The sequence below is a fragment of the Chrysemys picta genome, chromosome 2, assembly GCF_011386835.1.
Source record: "Chrysemys picta bellii isolate R12L10 chromosome 2, ASM1138683v2, whole genome shotgun sequence".
Taxonomy (NCBI): Eukaryota; Metazoa; Chordata; order Testudines; family Emydidae; genus Chrysemys; species Chrysemys picta.
In genome coordinates this window covers 42,275,950-42,290,885 of record NC_088792.1, presented here as the reverse complement: position 1 = coordinate 42,290,885, position 14,936 = coordinate 42,275,950, and the positions used below count along the sequence as shown (strand labels likewise).

The 14,936-nt window shown below is 42.1% G+C and overlaps 1 protein-coding gene across 2 annotated transcripts in view; it reads right to left on the bottom strand.

Moving 5' to 3' along the window:
* CUBN (cubilin) overlaps positions 1-14,936 on the bottom strand; it is a 211,110-nt gene that overhangs the window by 138,862 nt on the left and 57,312 nt on the right. For both annotated transcript variants that reach the window (XM_024106237.3, XM_005282453.3), the window contains exons 24-27: positions 13,642-13,802; positions 12,475-12,656; positions 11,619-11,775; positions 6,931-7,118 (exon numbers count right to left, since the gene is read on the bottom strand). In XM_024106237.3, coding sequence (XP_023962005.3) covers positions 6,931-7,118; positions 11,619-11,775; positions 12,475-12,656; positions 13,642-13,802 — 688 coding nt within the window. The remainder of the gene's footprint in view (positions 1-6,930; positions 7,119-11,618; positions 11,776-12,474; positions 12,657-13,641; positions 13,803-14,936) is intronic.

The window sequence follows — 14,936 nt, the reverse complement described above, 5'->3', positions numbered from 1 at the left end:
TGCAGTATCTTGGGAATCAGAAAGACAAAGGAGTTCTATCTCACTTTGAAGTAGTAAAGCGTTGATGGACAAGGAAGCAGGATCCCTTCTGGATCTGTGAGAATTATATCCCTGAAATTATCCTCTGGCAGGAAAATCATACTCTGGAAGAATCCAGGACTGACCCTGTGAAACCCCTATGAAGAGGTAGGAATCCTTTTGTGGAGGATGCAACCAAATTAATGAAAGAAGAAGGTACAGACTGAAAAAGCACAAAATAACTGTGAAGAGTTTGGAGCCAGTTGTCCTAGTACAGACAACGACAAACCACAGATTAACTTGACTGCAAACTGAGTTAATTCCTAATACTCTCTGAGTGAGGTTGGACTCTGAACTGAAAAGAACCCTGTGGTATCAAAATATTTCTGGCAGGATGGATCACTTTAGGATATCCCTAAAGAGGGAGCACCAAATCAATTTTGATGAAGGTAGATGGAAAATTTTGCCCCAGGAACAAGTTGATTTACTGAGGTCTCCGGTAAAACAAAATCCTCTAGTAATGGGAACAGAATCCTAAAGCCATCTGAGAGGGAGGTTGCCCTATGGATCCTACTCAAAGGAATGACAGAACTTACAAAAGTGGGCTGTGAGGAGGGATTTTGCCATTTTGGATTCCTTCCTCTGACAAGGGAATCTTAGCGGACCCACTTGAAGCTTTAAAAGCATCATCTGGGCTTTCTAATGCCACTGAGTCCCTCCATTCAATGGTGGTAAAACCATAAAGTGAAAGAGACAAGCTCCATCATTGGTTGGAAGGTCTCACTTGTGTATCAAAGCAGGCCAGGCTCTACAGTGCCATTTCCCAAGTGAATTTGGGAGGACAGAGGTGGGACATTAGAGGATAGAAGAATTACAAGCAAAGATGGATCACTGCTGAATTTCCTCTCACTGCCGGGGGCTTACACATCACCATGCATTAGACATGCTGACACTTCACAGTTTCCCCATTGTATTTAGTTGCTTTCCTGGAGGCAGAGGAAAAGTCACATTACTCTGAGCTGGCAGGGTGCAGTAGCTGAAGAAAATGTGCAACTAAAAATAAAGTATTACTCATTCATGCTGGGCTTTGCATGTCTTCAAGTAAACCGCCATTTGGTTGCATCCTGAATCACTCGATGTCACTCGCCATCTGAGGTTTATTTCAATTAGAGATCATGTAGCCCCTTAATCATTAACAAATTTACCACAGCACCGAGTTTTCTCCTCACTAGTGTGGTTTCAGTTCTGCTTTCTGACAGTGGTTCTAAATATACCTAACCATCTGAGGAGCTGAAGATTAAGGGTATTTGGAAAAAAATTTGAGCACAAATCTCCTCTTGGATCGTCAAAGCAGATCTTAACTGATATTCTGCTCTCTCTAATTGTTCAGCTCTCCCACTGAAAACCTGTTCATGCAGTGAAAGCAGGATTCCACTGGTAAGAACTGCCATGGAGAGCTGAGAGGAGAATTTGCCTTTATCCTCAGAATGCTATACGGAGGAACTTCTACTGGTGAAGTGTAAATCCCTGTAGGTATTTTATATCTGTGGATAGGTTTGATTATTATCAGCTTGCGTGCTAATGGGTTTCCAGTTGCCACTGCAGTCCAGCCAGAAGGCTGTAATTTGATGCCTGACTAAAGAACCCGGATGAATATATTCCATCTATCATCTGCTTCCACAGGGTGATGTACTGCTGGTGATACTTTGCAATCGATGTATGACCGCAAACTGAGCCATCCTCTGGGTTTGGAGAATTCCTGCTGGACTTTTAAAAAGACATATATATCACATGATAACTCAGATGTCTTGGGCAACTCCCCCCAGCTCCAATATGGTGTTAGCTTATTTACTGGTTCAAATTAGGGAAGCAAGTAAAACTAGGGGCGGGGGCGGGGAAAGTGTTACCTCTTTTCTTCTGTGTGTAACTTCATTAGAAAAAGAGGATTGCCAGTTTAGTTCAGGCAATCATTATCTAATGCATTATTCCCACATGGAGAGAGAGGATATTATGGTGTATTCCTGGAATGTTGCTGTGGTAAAAACATATCCTGTTACCGAAAAAGGAAATGAAAGAGTACTCAAGAACAGCTGTCCTGTGAATGAATGCACTCATTTGCTGGAGCCTACATATTCAGGTGTAATAACTAGTTGTGAGCAAGATAGCTCTACAGGGCTTGTTGACGTGGGGAGGAATTCTTCCCCCTCCCCCCCAGGCATCGGTTCTGGAGAAGCAGGAGGACCACTCTGTGTTTGCTACTGTAGACTCATGTCTTTAGTAGCCTCCATGGCATGTGGGGGGGGGCCACGTCAGCTGTCAGCTAGGGGAGGCCAGCCTCCAGCCCCATCCCTTCCCCCCAGGCCCCGCCCCTTCCGTGCCCCACCACCAGATCCAGAGCCCCACCCACCGCGGCCCCCCACGCTAGTGCCACCAACAGTGGAACACTGGGAGGATGGCCGGCTTGGCACCAGCCCGAGCTGGGGCCACAGCACAGGGGGAGCTGCAGAGCAGGAAGCGGGTGGTCTGGGGGTGGAGTGTGAGCGGGACCACGCCTGGCTATTTGGGGATGCACAGCCTCTCCCAGCCTATGATACCTGCCGCCCATGCTCCATGGAACATACGCATCACCACTACACATGCAGGTTAGCCAATGGATATGCACAGATATAGATCTACTATCCTCTCCCACTGTGCTATTGTGGACATCAACTAGTGCTCTACAGTGCACAGAGACTTGCCCTTATATATGAATGGCCTGCATCCTGTCCCCTGCACAGCAAAACTACACTGGTTCTGGGGCTCATCAAGCATTTTTGTGCCGTTGGGAAGAGGTGGGCAGACTTTTCCCCCAGGATCATTACAAGCATATGCCAAACATGTTGGACTTCAAAGTGAGGGGTAAGTGCTGTGAGTACAAGAAAACAGAGGGAGTTAGCCACTGAAGGACAGGAAGACAAGAGGTTTTCAAATCATATTTTTCTTGGATAAGAAGGAAGTGAATTTCATTCCTATTGCTAGACTCAAATCTCTAATGCAGTAACATTAAATTCTCTTTTATAAATAAAGAGCTTTGCCACTTTTGAGCCTATGATCTGTCACACTAAATAAAATGTAAATCTATAAGTAAAGATAGAAGAGTAAACTATTATTATTCAGCTAACAGCATCATGACAGTAGAGAAAGATGCAGCATTTCTTTCCTAGGTTAATGTCCCTAACCTCACTGGTAGAGCCTTCTGGCTATTTTTCCCCTTGAAAAGATTAATTCTAGGTTTTAAATCCAAGTCACAGCAGGCAATATAATTACAATCCAATTCAACTAGCATTAGTGGCACATCAGAAAAAAAAAAGCAGGTTTGCTATAAGGTACGTGCTTTTAGGTGCCGGAACTAGGGGTGCTGGGGATGCTGCCGCACCCCCTGGCTTGAAGTGGTTTCCAACATATACAGGGCTTATAGTTTGGTTCAATGGCTCTCAGCACCCCCACTATACAAATTGTTCCAGCAGCCTGTATGTGCTGTCTCCATACTGTCACCGCTTTGGTACACGTAGCTGCTCTGATGTTCTCAACAACTAAGCTGTAAACCCTCTGCAAAATGTCGGGCAACCTCCGAGTGTTACTAGGAGAGAGCCAACTTCCACTGCCAGACCACGAAACAGAACATGCTGCTCATTTGTTCTGGAAGTGCTCACCCTACATTAATGTTAGAAAATGCCTAGATAAAGTCCATCAGTCCGATTCTCTCCGGCTTTGGCCCTGTGTATGCACTTACACTGTGCAGAGTAGGTCCAGTGGTTAATTTGTGCCAGGGCTTGCCAGGGCTGAGCCCCAGCACCTCTGGGCTTGGCAGTTCATAGCCCCGGCACCTCTGGGCTTGTCGCATCAGTTACGAATGTAAAACAATTGTGAGAGCCCCGGTACCTAATTGCTTGAGCCCCAGCACCTCTTCCATTACAAATTAAGCTCTGAGTAGGTCTCAGATGCCACCTAATCAGAAGGGTGGCATTTTACCCCCACTGAGTACAGATGTGAATGCCTATGCAAGGTGCAAAGCTGTGGAGAATCAGGCCCCATTTAATCCAAACTCTGAGTCGTGCTCCCTCACAGAGCTCCGTTGGGGATGAGGTGAGTCGTCTCGACCCCAACGCTGGCCAGTGCCTTCAAGGCACAACCTGACTCAAACAACATTAGCATCCGGTGATCAAAGGAGAGAAAGAAAAGGGAAAAGCAACGCACTAATGATTTCTCATTATCTCCATGTGATTTTATTTCAGTTTGGCTCAGTCATGCATTTAATTTGCACTAGTTGATCCCTGATCACCTGGGCACTGTGTTCGTGCATTCTCAGCTATACACTTAGAGATTTGGTTTTTTTTTCATCTAGTTGATGACAGTACTCTAAGGAACCTACAGCCACTAGAAAGCAAGTGCAAAATTTTTCTCTTTCTTTCTTTCTTTCTTTCTTTCTTTCTTTCTTTCTTTCTTTCTTTCTTAGCAGGCCAAGGAGCAGCTAGTGAAGCTGAAAGTCCTTATTATATCAAGTTACCAAACAAAATATAGTTCCCATCCTAACTCTTTGAATCAGGGCATGATTCAGATATTTTAGCCACATACCAATATGGAATTGAAAAACAGGCTCTTTTATAGTTTGGGATCTGACCTGGATCCAAAAGTACACAGGTGGGGTCTGATCCAGAGATCTGTATCTATACACATCTCCCACCTCCCCAATACCTCCCACATCCCCTCAGACACGTATACTCTTCCTCCCCAGAATTCTAAAGGGTTTCAAATTCAAAGGGCTGGTTTGGGCCCATTTATACATATTATGAATAAGTCCCTAATCTAAAACACGTATTGTAAGTCACTGTCCTTATACTGACTCTTTAGAGCGATTTCACTCTTTTATTTCCTTCTGCAGTTACATGGTTTCTAGAGTGCATTCTCTATACAGCTGAGTAAGGTTTCTGCCAGAATACACCTATATATGTTAACACGAAGCGTATTTCAAATAATAATAATAATAATGAAATATCTCTGTTTCTTCAATCATCTGGAATATACACCTGCTTTTTTAACCAGTGTTATTCCTGGTTGTTCCCTCTGGAGCTTTCCTTTTTAAATGTAATAATAACGTTAGCATTTTGCAAAATTGCAACATCTGTTTCACCCTAATAATTATGAGGCTTTATTCTGATTTTACTCTTTCTCCCCTGACAAACAGAAGTCAGGTTCAGCCTGGGTTTCAGCAAAGGAATACCATATATATGCAGTCTGCTTAGAAAATCAGTGACACGCACATTACAAAGCAAAGCATTCTCTCCTTTCCCCTGTATCTCATAGATCTCTGTACTAATACCAAAATATTCCCCTTTTCACAATTCAAAGAGTGACACAAATATTGCTTGATTTCCTAACTCATTCACCCTTGTTCTCTTTTTACATATTGGCACATATTTGTATGCCACGCAGCAGAATGAAGACATCTTTTCCATATCCGGGAATCGGACATTTAAAGACAGACATATTTGTATTATGACAAAAAATAATTCTTTTGATTTCTCTCAAAATGATCCTTTCCTCCAAAGTGTCTAACTGAACTTTGAATTTTTAGGTTTCTGGTTTTTGCCTCTGCAACTTAGCCACCTCTTTTGTAAGTTAAAGACTCTTTAACATAGCTCTATGACTATTTTTTACTGTGTTTTACCCTTTTTAGTAAATTCATTCCATTTTCCTTTCATCAAACAAACTAGGAATTATTAAAACAAAGGACATAGTTCCCCACATCCACACCACCCCCTCTTCCTCCCACCAACATGTTCTATTTCTGTTTCTTAAAATGCCCATCAAGTCCTCTCAAGTCTGGCACTATCCAGCCATGGCTCCTGGAATACTGTCTTCTAGCAGCCACCTTTCTCCTTGAGGGGTTTCTACTGTGCTCATGGCCCCTGCCCTTCACTGATCAGTTTTCACCAGTTTATTACCAGTTTTTCAACTATGGAAACTGGCACACCAAATGGACAAGGATGTAGGATATTAAGATGGAATGGACCAACAGGCCTAGCAGAGCTGTCACCTGACTTTCAGCAAGACCAGCCCCCAAATCACTAGGTATGCCTAAAAGAATACTATGAACCTTTAGATATCCACCACTCCATTGTCAGCTTCCTGGCTCCAAATAGCTATAATACTATTCAAAACTTTGGGATATAGTCCCTTAGGGTGAAATTCTTCCCTATGCAAAGCTTAAGTGGTGAATAAGTGCTTTGTGTTAGCCCCCCGTACAGGGGTGAATTTCACTCTTAGAGAGGCTGTGTTAATTCAGCAAAAACCCTTACGCGCATGCTGAATTTGAGTTTAAGACTATCCCTACTCAGCAAAACACTTTAACATGTGTTTAATTTCAAGTCAACGATACTTAAGCATGTGCTTACAGCCTTTGCTGAATAGGGATACACAAACATGTGCATAAGTGCTTTCTTGAATTGGTAGCATACGTTATATTACCCACGGTAAACTAATGTTAAGATGTACAACTATTCTTTGCAATGAGTATGTCTCTAGCTCATACAGTATCTTGACCAGGCAGAAAAAAGCCATGTCATTCCAATAGCATTCAAATACCATAAGGACATGTTCCCTTTGGAAACTGATGAACCGCCAGGTTCACTAACAGGTTCAGATTCCATCTTCTGACTTTGGCTGTTCACTAGAGTTCAAAGTACTAAATGACTAAAACTGATAGACATACAGGTAAGATATACAATGTAACCAGTAACAATTAGAGTTTCTTTACTTGTTCTTCTAACAAAATATTTCTAATTTGAAAAAAATGAGGGCATACTGTATTTTCAGTGCCTATTCTCCATGAAAGGAACTGATTTACATGTGGTCTGGAATTTGGATTCATACCTTCAAATAGTCCAGATCACAGTTTGATCCTTCTTCTACATCAAAGGATGTAAAGCTGTAGTTAAGTGTATTGCCAGTTGTAGTTTGGATGGTCCAGCTGCAGTGTTCATTTAGAGGGTAATTGTTTGGATAATTTAAACTTTCCAAGATGCCCTGGCTACGGTTGGCAATCACTATTCCTTGGCAAACTGGAAAAAAAAAACAGTAATAAATTATACTTAGTATACTGCTTTCCATCCCAGGATCTCAAATGATCTACAAATCCTACTGAATAAAGCCTAATAATACTGCCATGAGGTAGGTATTATTATGCCTATTTTACAGAGACGGAATTTGAGAAAGAGAGAGGTAAGTGATTTTCCCAAGGACACACAGGCACCAGGAACAAAATCCAGATATCCCAACTACAAGTCATTCATTACAAGCATATCCTTCCTCCCAAGTAATACTAGAATCATAAGCTGATTTCCCCCATTATCCTACATACTCTTTTTGCCTATTTTTCTTTTTTTCAAATGCAAAATTATTCTCTAAAACATCTATTTATATTATTTTAAAAAACTCAAAATAAAAATGCAATGTACCATCTAGCTAAATAAGTCACTTTGAACCAATTTACAGTGGCTGGGGCTGTATTTAGACAATACTGCAAACTCACATACCATTTCAGTGAACTAGAAAAAAAAAGATCACACATGGTTAGAAAGACGAATAAAACATAGTTGGCTTGTGTTGGACATCCTAACTGATTTAACATGCTGGAAGTCAGCGTGAAGTTCTTAATAATACTTTCCCTGGTTACTCATCAAGCAGAGATCTAGAAGAGGATTCGGGGATTTTGACTGGGATAAAGAGTTTTTCCCTCCGGGGAGCGGGGGGGGATGAAAAGAAAGTAGAGAAAGGGCATAGAACAGCCATGCTGTTGGATCAGTGATTCTCATTTTCCTGAATCTGGATTCCACTGGACTCAGAGACTATCAATATGAGTAAATGCTGTGATGCAGAGCATACTGTATTTGGTTACCCCATATAAATGTGTACATGGGAGCAGAATAAGATGAAAGGGGTGGCAGGGAGTTAACAGGGGAGTCTCTAGTCTGTTCACTTCGACACTAAGTAGCTCCCCAAGAGGACAGACTGGGGAATGAAATGTGATTAGCTACTCAGGATAGCAGGCCGGGTGAGCTAAAGGATTAATTAACCCATCAGCTGAGGACTGATAAAAAGGCACAGGAAAGATGTGCAAGGGGAACAGGGCTGGCTGAGTCCAGTCTCACAGAGCTCTCAGTTCAAGGAGACATCCGCTCTTCTTGGGCCCTAGGAAGAGGGCTGAAGATACAAGGGACATTGTACATAGTATTGCCGTTTAAAACTGTAAAGGCGTCAGTGGAGAGAACTTAAATAAACAGCCCGGTGTGGATATCCATCTAGTGCAGTCTGAGCAGGTTTTTGTGGTGCAAGATGGCAGGAGTGGACCACGCCCTGCTACAGGGGGGAAAATAGAAAAGTAGGACATTCTTCTGTCTGGAACAGGAAATATACAGAGAGTTTGAAGAACATGTTAAACAAAGCAATTCTATTCCATAGAGGTTTTTATACTGTGTTCATCACGGTAGTATCTGAGGGCCTTCCAGTAGTGCTTTAAGAACATGATACTCATCTGTGTAGTTTGTTCTCTCATCCTCTCCCCAGAGGGAGTTGCATGTGTAGTGTGGTGTCTTGTGTGGTTATGGTGTGTGGGTTTTTTTTAATACAAATATACTTGTTGCCATGCATTTGTGGGAGAAAAGGCCAGGCCAAAGAAATGTACCTTGCCCTTAGAGCAAAAAGTGGTGAGATTTGTGACAGTCCTTAGCTCCTGGGGAAGTTCATTCCACAGTCTCAGACTGCCCCCCGAGGAAGTTTTGTCTCCCGCACAGCCAAGCTTTTACTTGAATTGTTGAGAGTTCCATTGTGCCAGAGAAGCATAGCTGTCAGCCACCATCTTTATCCTAGATCTTTAGATGATTTTTGAAATACCCTTGGCCCAGGCCAAGGGGTGCTTTGAAAATAAGTAGTGAGACTTAGAACTTGATTCAAAATTCTATGGGAAGCCAGTGTAGAGAGCGGAGGATATCCATTGGGAAAGACTACATGAAAACTCCAAAATGGATTTTGAAGAATATGAGTTGGACTAACCAGCTGCCTTCTGGTCCCATTTTTGTATCAGAAATACAACTGGCATGTAAGTGCCTCTGCATATTAGTCTTACACCAAGGAGCACATTTTCCTTTAGAATGTGTCATGTTTCATCGAACACTATTGTTCAAACTAGAAGACGTGAATGTATTTGGTAATTAACTACCTTATTTCAAATTGATACCTGCTGTACATTTTCAGAGTTTGAGCAAGCCACCAAAAGTTTTGTTTATTGAATTTATTGTGCATCGTTAGTAATAAAATATTAATGTAAATGGCAAAATACACGTGCCTTTAGCTGATATCTCAGATACCCTACATTTGTAAACACACTGTTGGTCCTTGTGATGCGGGGATCACCCCATAGAAAGGCTCAGAGGGGGTTAAGTAATCTGATAGGCTGCACCTGAAAGAAAGTTGGCTTGATAGGCAAGCACTTATTGAGGGTGGAGCCCAGCTGGACAGGAGCAGGTAGGGCTGGTATAAAGCCATGAAGTGAGGGCAGAAGGAGGCTGTAGTGTGGAAGCCTGTAGTCACTCTCTGGGCTTAGAGAGGGAAAGGAGGAAACCCAGGGAGACAGTAGAAGCCCTGGGCTCCAGGCCCTGAAAGAAGGGTTTACCCAGAAGGGTGGTGGAGCGGAAGCCTGATAGAAGTGGAGTAGAAAAAGGTTCAGGGAAATGGCAGCAAGATTTGAGATGGTGCAGACCTTAGCCACTGATTCAAGGGTCCCTGAGTTGGAACCCGGAGTAGAGAGCGGGCCCAGACTCCCCTTCCAGTCACTGGGAAAGTGCATAGCCTTGAATTGGAAGATTGCCAGGAACAATACCCGGTCAACCGGTCCAGTAAGGCTTTGATATCCTGGAAGGAGAAAATTATAGTCACTTGGCTATAGGGCCAAGCCACGAAGAGGGAGAACCCTGAGTCATGAAGAGGAAGCACTGTTACTACTGGAGTATGAGAAGGGCCACAGAATAAATGAGAGACTGAAGAGGGCATCAGACCAGGCAGAATTCTTCCACAGATGCAGTCACAAGCGGACTCGCCAGCAGTGACTAGAGAATCCCATGACTGTCCTCTTTAAAAGGACATAGCTACAAGGTTTTTTCTAATCAAGAGTCTTACTTTATGGCATGTAAAGAATATGCTGCAAGACTGTGGGATTCCTTTAAGGGATGAGTGAGCCAGACAAAGTTAAAAAAAAAATGCACCACACAAGTACAAACTGAACTTGAATATCTTTGGCTTTTCAAACGTTCTGATTAGAAACAGTGGGGTATAATCATTTACTGTAATTCAAACCCAGAGGAATTCCCAGTTACAGCCTTCTCTTTAAATCTACAAGTCCTCTCAAGATGACATGTCATCTTCAAGATATTCAAAGATTAACTGTAAGGCTGTTTATACTTAGTGACGTATCAAAAGTTTACCTAATCCATATGGCACATAACGTATTGTGCAAGAAGAAAATTAAATATTGGGACAATATTCAAGATTATGGAGAAAATCCAGAATTCTGCATGATTTACAATTTAAAAGATAAGTACCAGCTATGAAAGTGTTATATAGAGTATGGCACAAAAAGAAAAATATTTTAAATCCAAAAACCTACATACCGTTCATATTCTCTTTCAGACTACTAGCCTCCCCTCCCCCGCCCCCTCCCCAAGATTTAGTGACAGCTTTGTTTAAAAATACATTGGTTCATTCTTTAATACCAATAAAAATAAGTATAAAAGGAACTGATTTGTTTTTGTTGTGCGAATATTGTAACAAGCCGAGCACATTGATTCGTGGACATGACACCTCCAAATGTTGGTATTCTGCTCTCTGCAGAACTTCAACTCTTTCAGGTACTTCCAGGAGAAGAATTCTTTTGCAAAGAAATTCAAAATGTGTCTTTTGCAACAAATGCTTTGAACAATGAAGCTCTCAGAAATGTTCCAGATGGGCTGTACTAAAATCTATGGACCAGATTCCCCATTACATTTGAAGGGGGTCAAAAGGATCTGGTTGTGGCTCCTTGATCTTCATCCACCTAGCCCCAGCAGAAATTACAGCAGCAAAGGGGCTAATTTATCTTCCACCATTGGCAAAATGGCTGAACCCAACACCAACGGAAGATCAGGAGTAGCTGCGCACTATTCCATTGTGCCCCTCCCATCCACGCACCAGCCCTGGAATGGCCCTGACACACACCCTCACACACATTCGGTCCTTAATGAAGGAGTAGAAGGGGCAGCAGACGTAGGTGGCAGCAGAGCCAACTCTACCTGCTTTCCATCAGGAGACATTTCTCTTATGTTGGGATTTGCAACTAGTTATCTCTGTCCATTTTAAATCATCTGCCCTAGCAGACCAGAGAATCTAGCCAAATGATACAATACATGCACAATCTTTCCTGGAAGAGAATTCTACTCACAAATGAGACCAGAGGATACAATAAAAAGTTTGTAGAACCAATACTGGCATTCTAGCAACTTGCCGCACTCACTCTTCTTGTTCATACTTACTCTGCTTGTACTCAGCAAGGAAACCTCTACCTTCAAAATGACCATCTGTCCTTAGTTTCACATATAAAGTATCCCTGGTGGAGCGGATTGACTCGGGTATCTGATTCCCACAAAATTTACCCAGCATCTTAGCACTGCTACTGTTGCCATCATATACCTTTGAATAAAGAGAGATATAAAAATCTTGAGGGATGATGATAGTAGTGAAAACTATTAAACTTAACACATTTAACTGATCTCTCATATGTAAAGTAAAGGAGAACGAAGCGATCACATTTTATGGGGAAAGCTATATATGGAAAAACAGTATAAAGAGACAAACTTTCTAAAGTGACATTTCAATTTGCTCTTAAATCTCTCTCTCTCTCTCTCTCTCTCTCTCTCTCACACACACACACACACACACACACACAACTGTACCCTCCTCTGTCCCAAGATAAATCCTCTCCATAACTTTAAGGGTGGCATTCAGGATGGAATTTCCCTACTTTAGAACTGTTCACTTGGTGTGAATCTCTCTCTCTCTCTCTCTCTCTCTCTCTCTCTCTCTCTGTACATGGGCACTAACACTGTGCTCCCTCCCCTAGTGGGGGTGCTGAGAGCCACTGAACCAACCGTAAACCCTGTATATAATAGAAACCACTTCAAGTAAGGGGGCGCTGCAGCACCCCTAGTTCCAGCATCTATACCCCATCTGAAGGGTGATCAGATGTCCCAAATTTATAGGGACAGTCCTGATTTTTGGGTCTTTTTCTTATATAGGCTCTTATTAACCCCCCCCCCCAATCCTGTCCCGATTTTTCAGACTTGCTGTCTGGTCACCCTAATCTGAGGAAGAGAGAGAGACTGTACATACAGCAAGGTAATCAGAGCTGCATTTTGGATGAAACTCCAAGTGGAACTGTTTAAACTGGATTTCAAATAGGCTGCCTCGGCTTGACTTCAACAACCAATAGCATTCTGAATTGTGGTAATAAGGCATGGGATAGTTGGGAGACATGAACATGCCAGATGAAGTTGTGAGGGTCCCACCACAGCCTGAAAAAAACAAAGAGAACCATAATTAACTGCATTCAACCTCACCAGTCTCTCTCTCATTAAGAGATTTTATGCTTAGTGCTCTACTCTGCTACTGTAACTCTCCTTTACCCAGTGAAATGCTTCACAGCAGGGGGCTACCTCACAAGATTATACACTTTAGAGCCCCTTGGGAAAATTCTAACCTCAAGCAAGAGACATGTCCTGCTAGAATTACACTTCAGGAAAAGTACAAATCATCTGCTAATGAATGTATTACATCCATTAGCATGAGACTTTCCATGGTTACTGATGCCATGGCAATGAGTTTATAGCTCTCCTTAAAGGGACTTCAGGTTTATCCTCATATTTTCCCTTCTTCCTTGCCATAATTATGTGACAGAAAACAGCAAATATATAATAATAACTGCACCTCGATACCACTTTTCCCTGGGGATCTTAAAGCATTTTATGAATATTAGCTAATTAATCCTAACAGCATTCTTTTGAGATAGCTATTACTATACAAACAGTAACCTGAAGACATGAAAGGATAAATGATTCACCAAATGTCTCATAGTAAGTCAAGGACAGAGACAGCAACAGAACCCAGGAGTCTTATCTCCTACTCTGCTGTTCTAATACTAAATCCTGCTCCACTGCCTTCCCACGCTGTAGCTCAGCCCCACTTCTGTTAGCACCATTACACCTAACAAGCACAGAAACAAAGGATACAGTGGAAGTTAAAATATAAACTAGAATATGGTGTGTCATAAATCACTTGGAGAAAAACCCTTATTTACCCAAGAACAGGAAATATAGATCCCTGTTCTAAACTGCTTGAACTTGTGTTGCCACTAATCAGTTAAGTTTGGGGGAAAGTATTTAAAAGGGATTCAGGATGCAGTTAGGTGCAGGGGAGGTGGAAAACTGCACAGAGAAAAAGGATAAAAGATCTAGCAAGAAGATTGGTCAAATAGTTCCACCCTTGGCATTCTCATTTTACCTGTTGTGGTACCATCCCAGTAAGCTGAAAATCCAGTTCTTGTGCCATATACATCACTTACAAATTTTATCCATAGCCTGTTACTATGGGAGATGATAACAGGAGGCAGAGTTGAACCACAGTACTTTCCAAGGACTGGTGATGTTTCATAGCCTCCATCTCTAGAATGAAACAGAAGAAAGGTCTTGGGCCAAACAGGTAAAGAGTGAGAAGAGTAAATGAAATGTCTCCTGGGATTCCTTCAGCTTTGTCTTTAGCAGGAATACATTACTAACTACTGAAGGGTGCAAGACGTCTTAATCAACTACTCACAAACCACTTGCAAGCACTTTGGCCCAGCTTGTGAAGGTATTTAGGCATTGCTGCACTCAGCATTGCAAGGCCTAAATGGTTTAGTAACCTCTCTCTCATTTCAAAAGCCAAAATTTTATTGAGAGCTCATGAGATTTAGGTTCCTAAGTCCCTTTTGGAAATGAGATTTAGGGCCCAAAATCTTAAGTTAAATTAAGCAGTGCAACACTGAGAGCAGCAATGCCTAAATACCTTCAAAAGTAGGGCATAAATCTCAACAATTTCATTCCAGTACAGATTCAAAACGTCTCAACACATCTGACAGAGCCAAAGAAGCATCTCTGGGAATCTTCCAAGTTGCATGGGGAAGCAATGAGGGCAAAGCATCAGTGTCATCATGTCTGTCCTCTATAAAGCAACAAAAGCCTACATTAGCCTACCTATATCTCAGAACAGATGGGTTGAATCTTAGTTTTAGATGATTTGCTCTGGCCTCCACAGATGATTCCACAGCTGACGTTTCTGACCCTGCGCTTAGCTGGTGCTGGCATCCCCTAATTTTGCAATCAGGGGTGCACATGCAATGCTTTGTTGTGCCTCCTGAATATGCTGGTCTTCAGGACAGTTATATTTCTGTGTGCGCGCACACACACACAGGGTTTAAAAAACAACCCGAGGTGCCATTTTAATATGTCACCGCCAAAGTAGAGCCATATTTTAAAGAGAGAAATCCTGTTTCTACTTGTTTTTGTTAAAACATTCGGTTTAGCCTTGTTATGATAGAAGGTCTGTTCTCCCCTCTTACCCCACTGAGGAAGACTTCAACAACTATCTGATATCTCAGGTTGACGTGGTTTCAGAACTGTGAAAATGCCTCCTCTGACCCACATCCCCATCTGCTCAATTTTAATATTTCTTCCTAACTACCAATTTACTGTAGTATTAAAGATTACATCAGTCCAGAAACTGGGCCAGATCCTCAGATGGAATAAAATTACATAGGT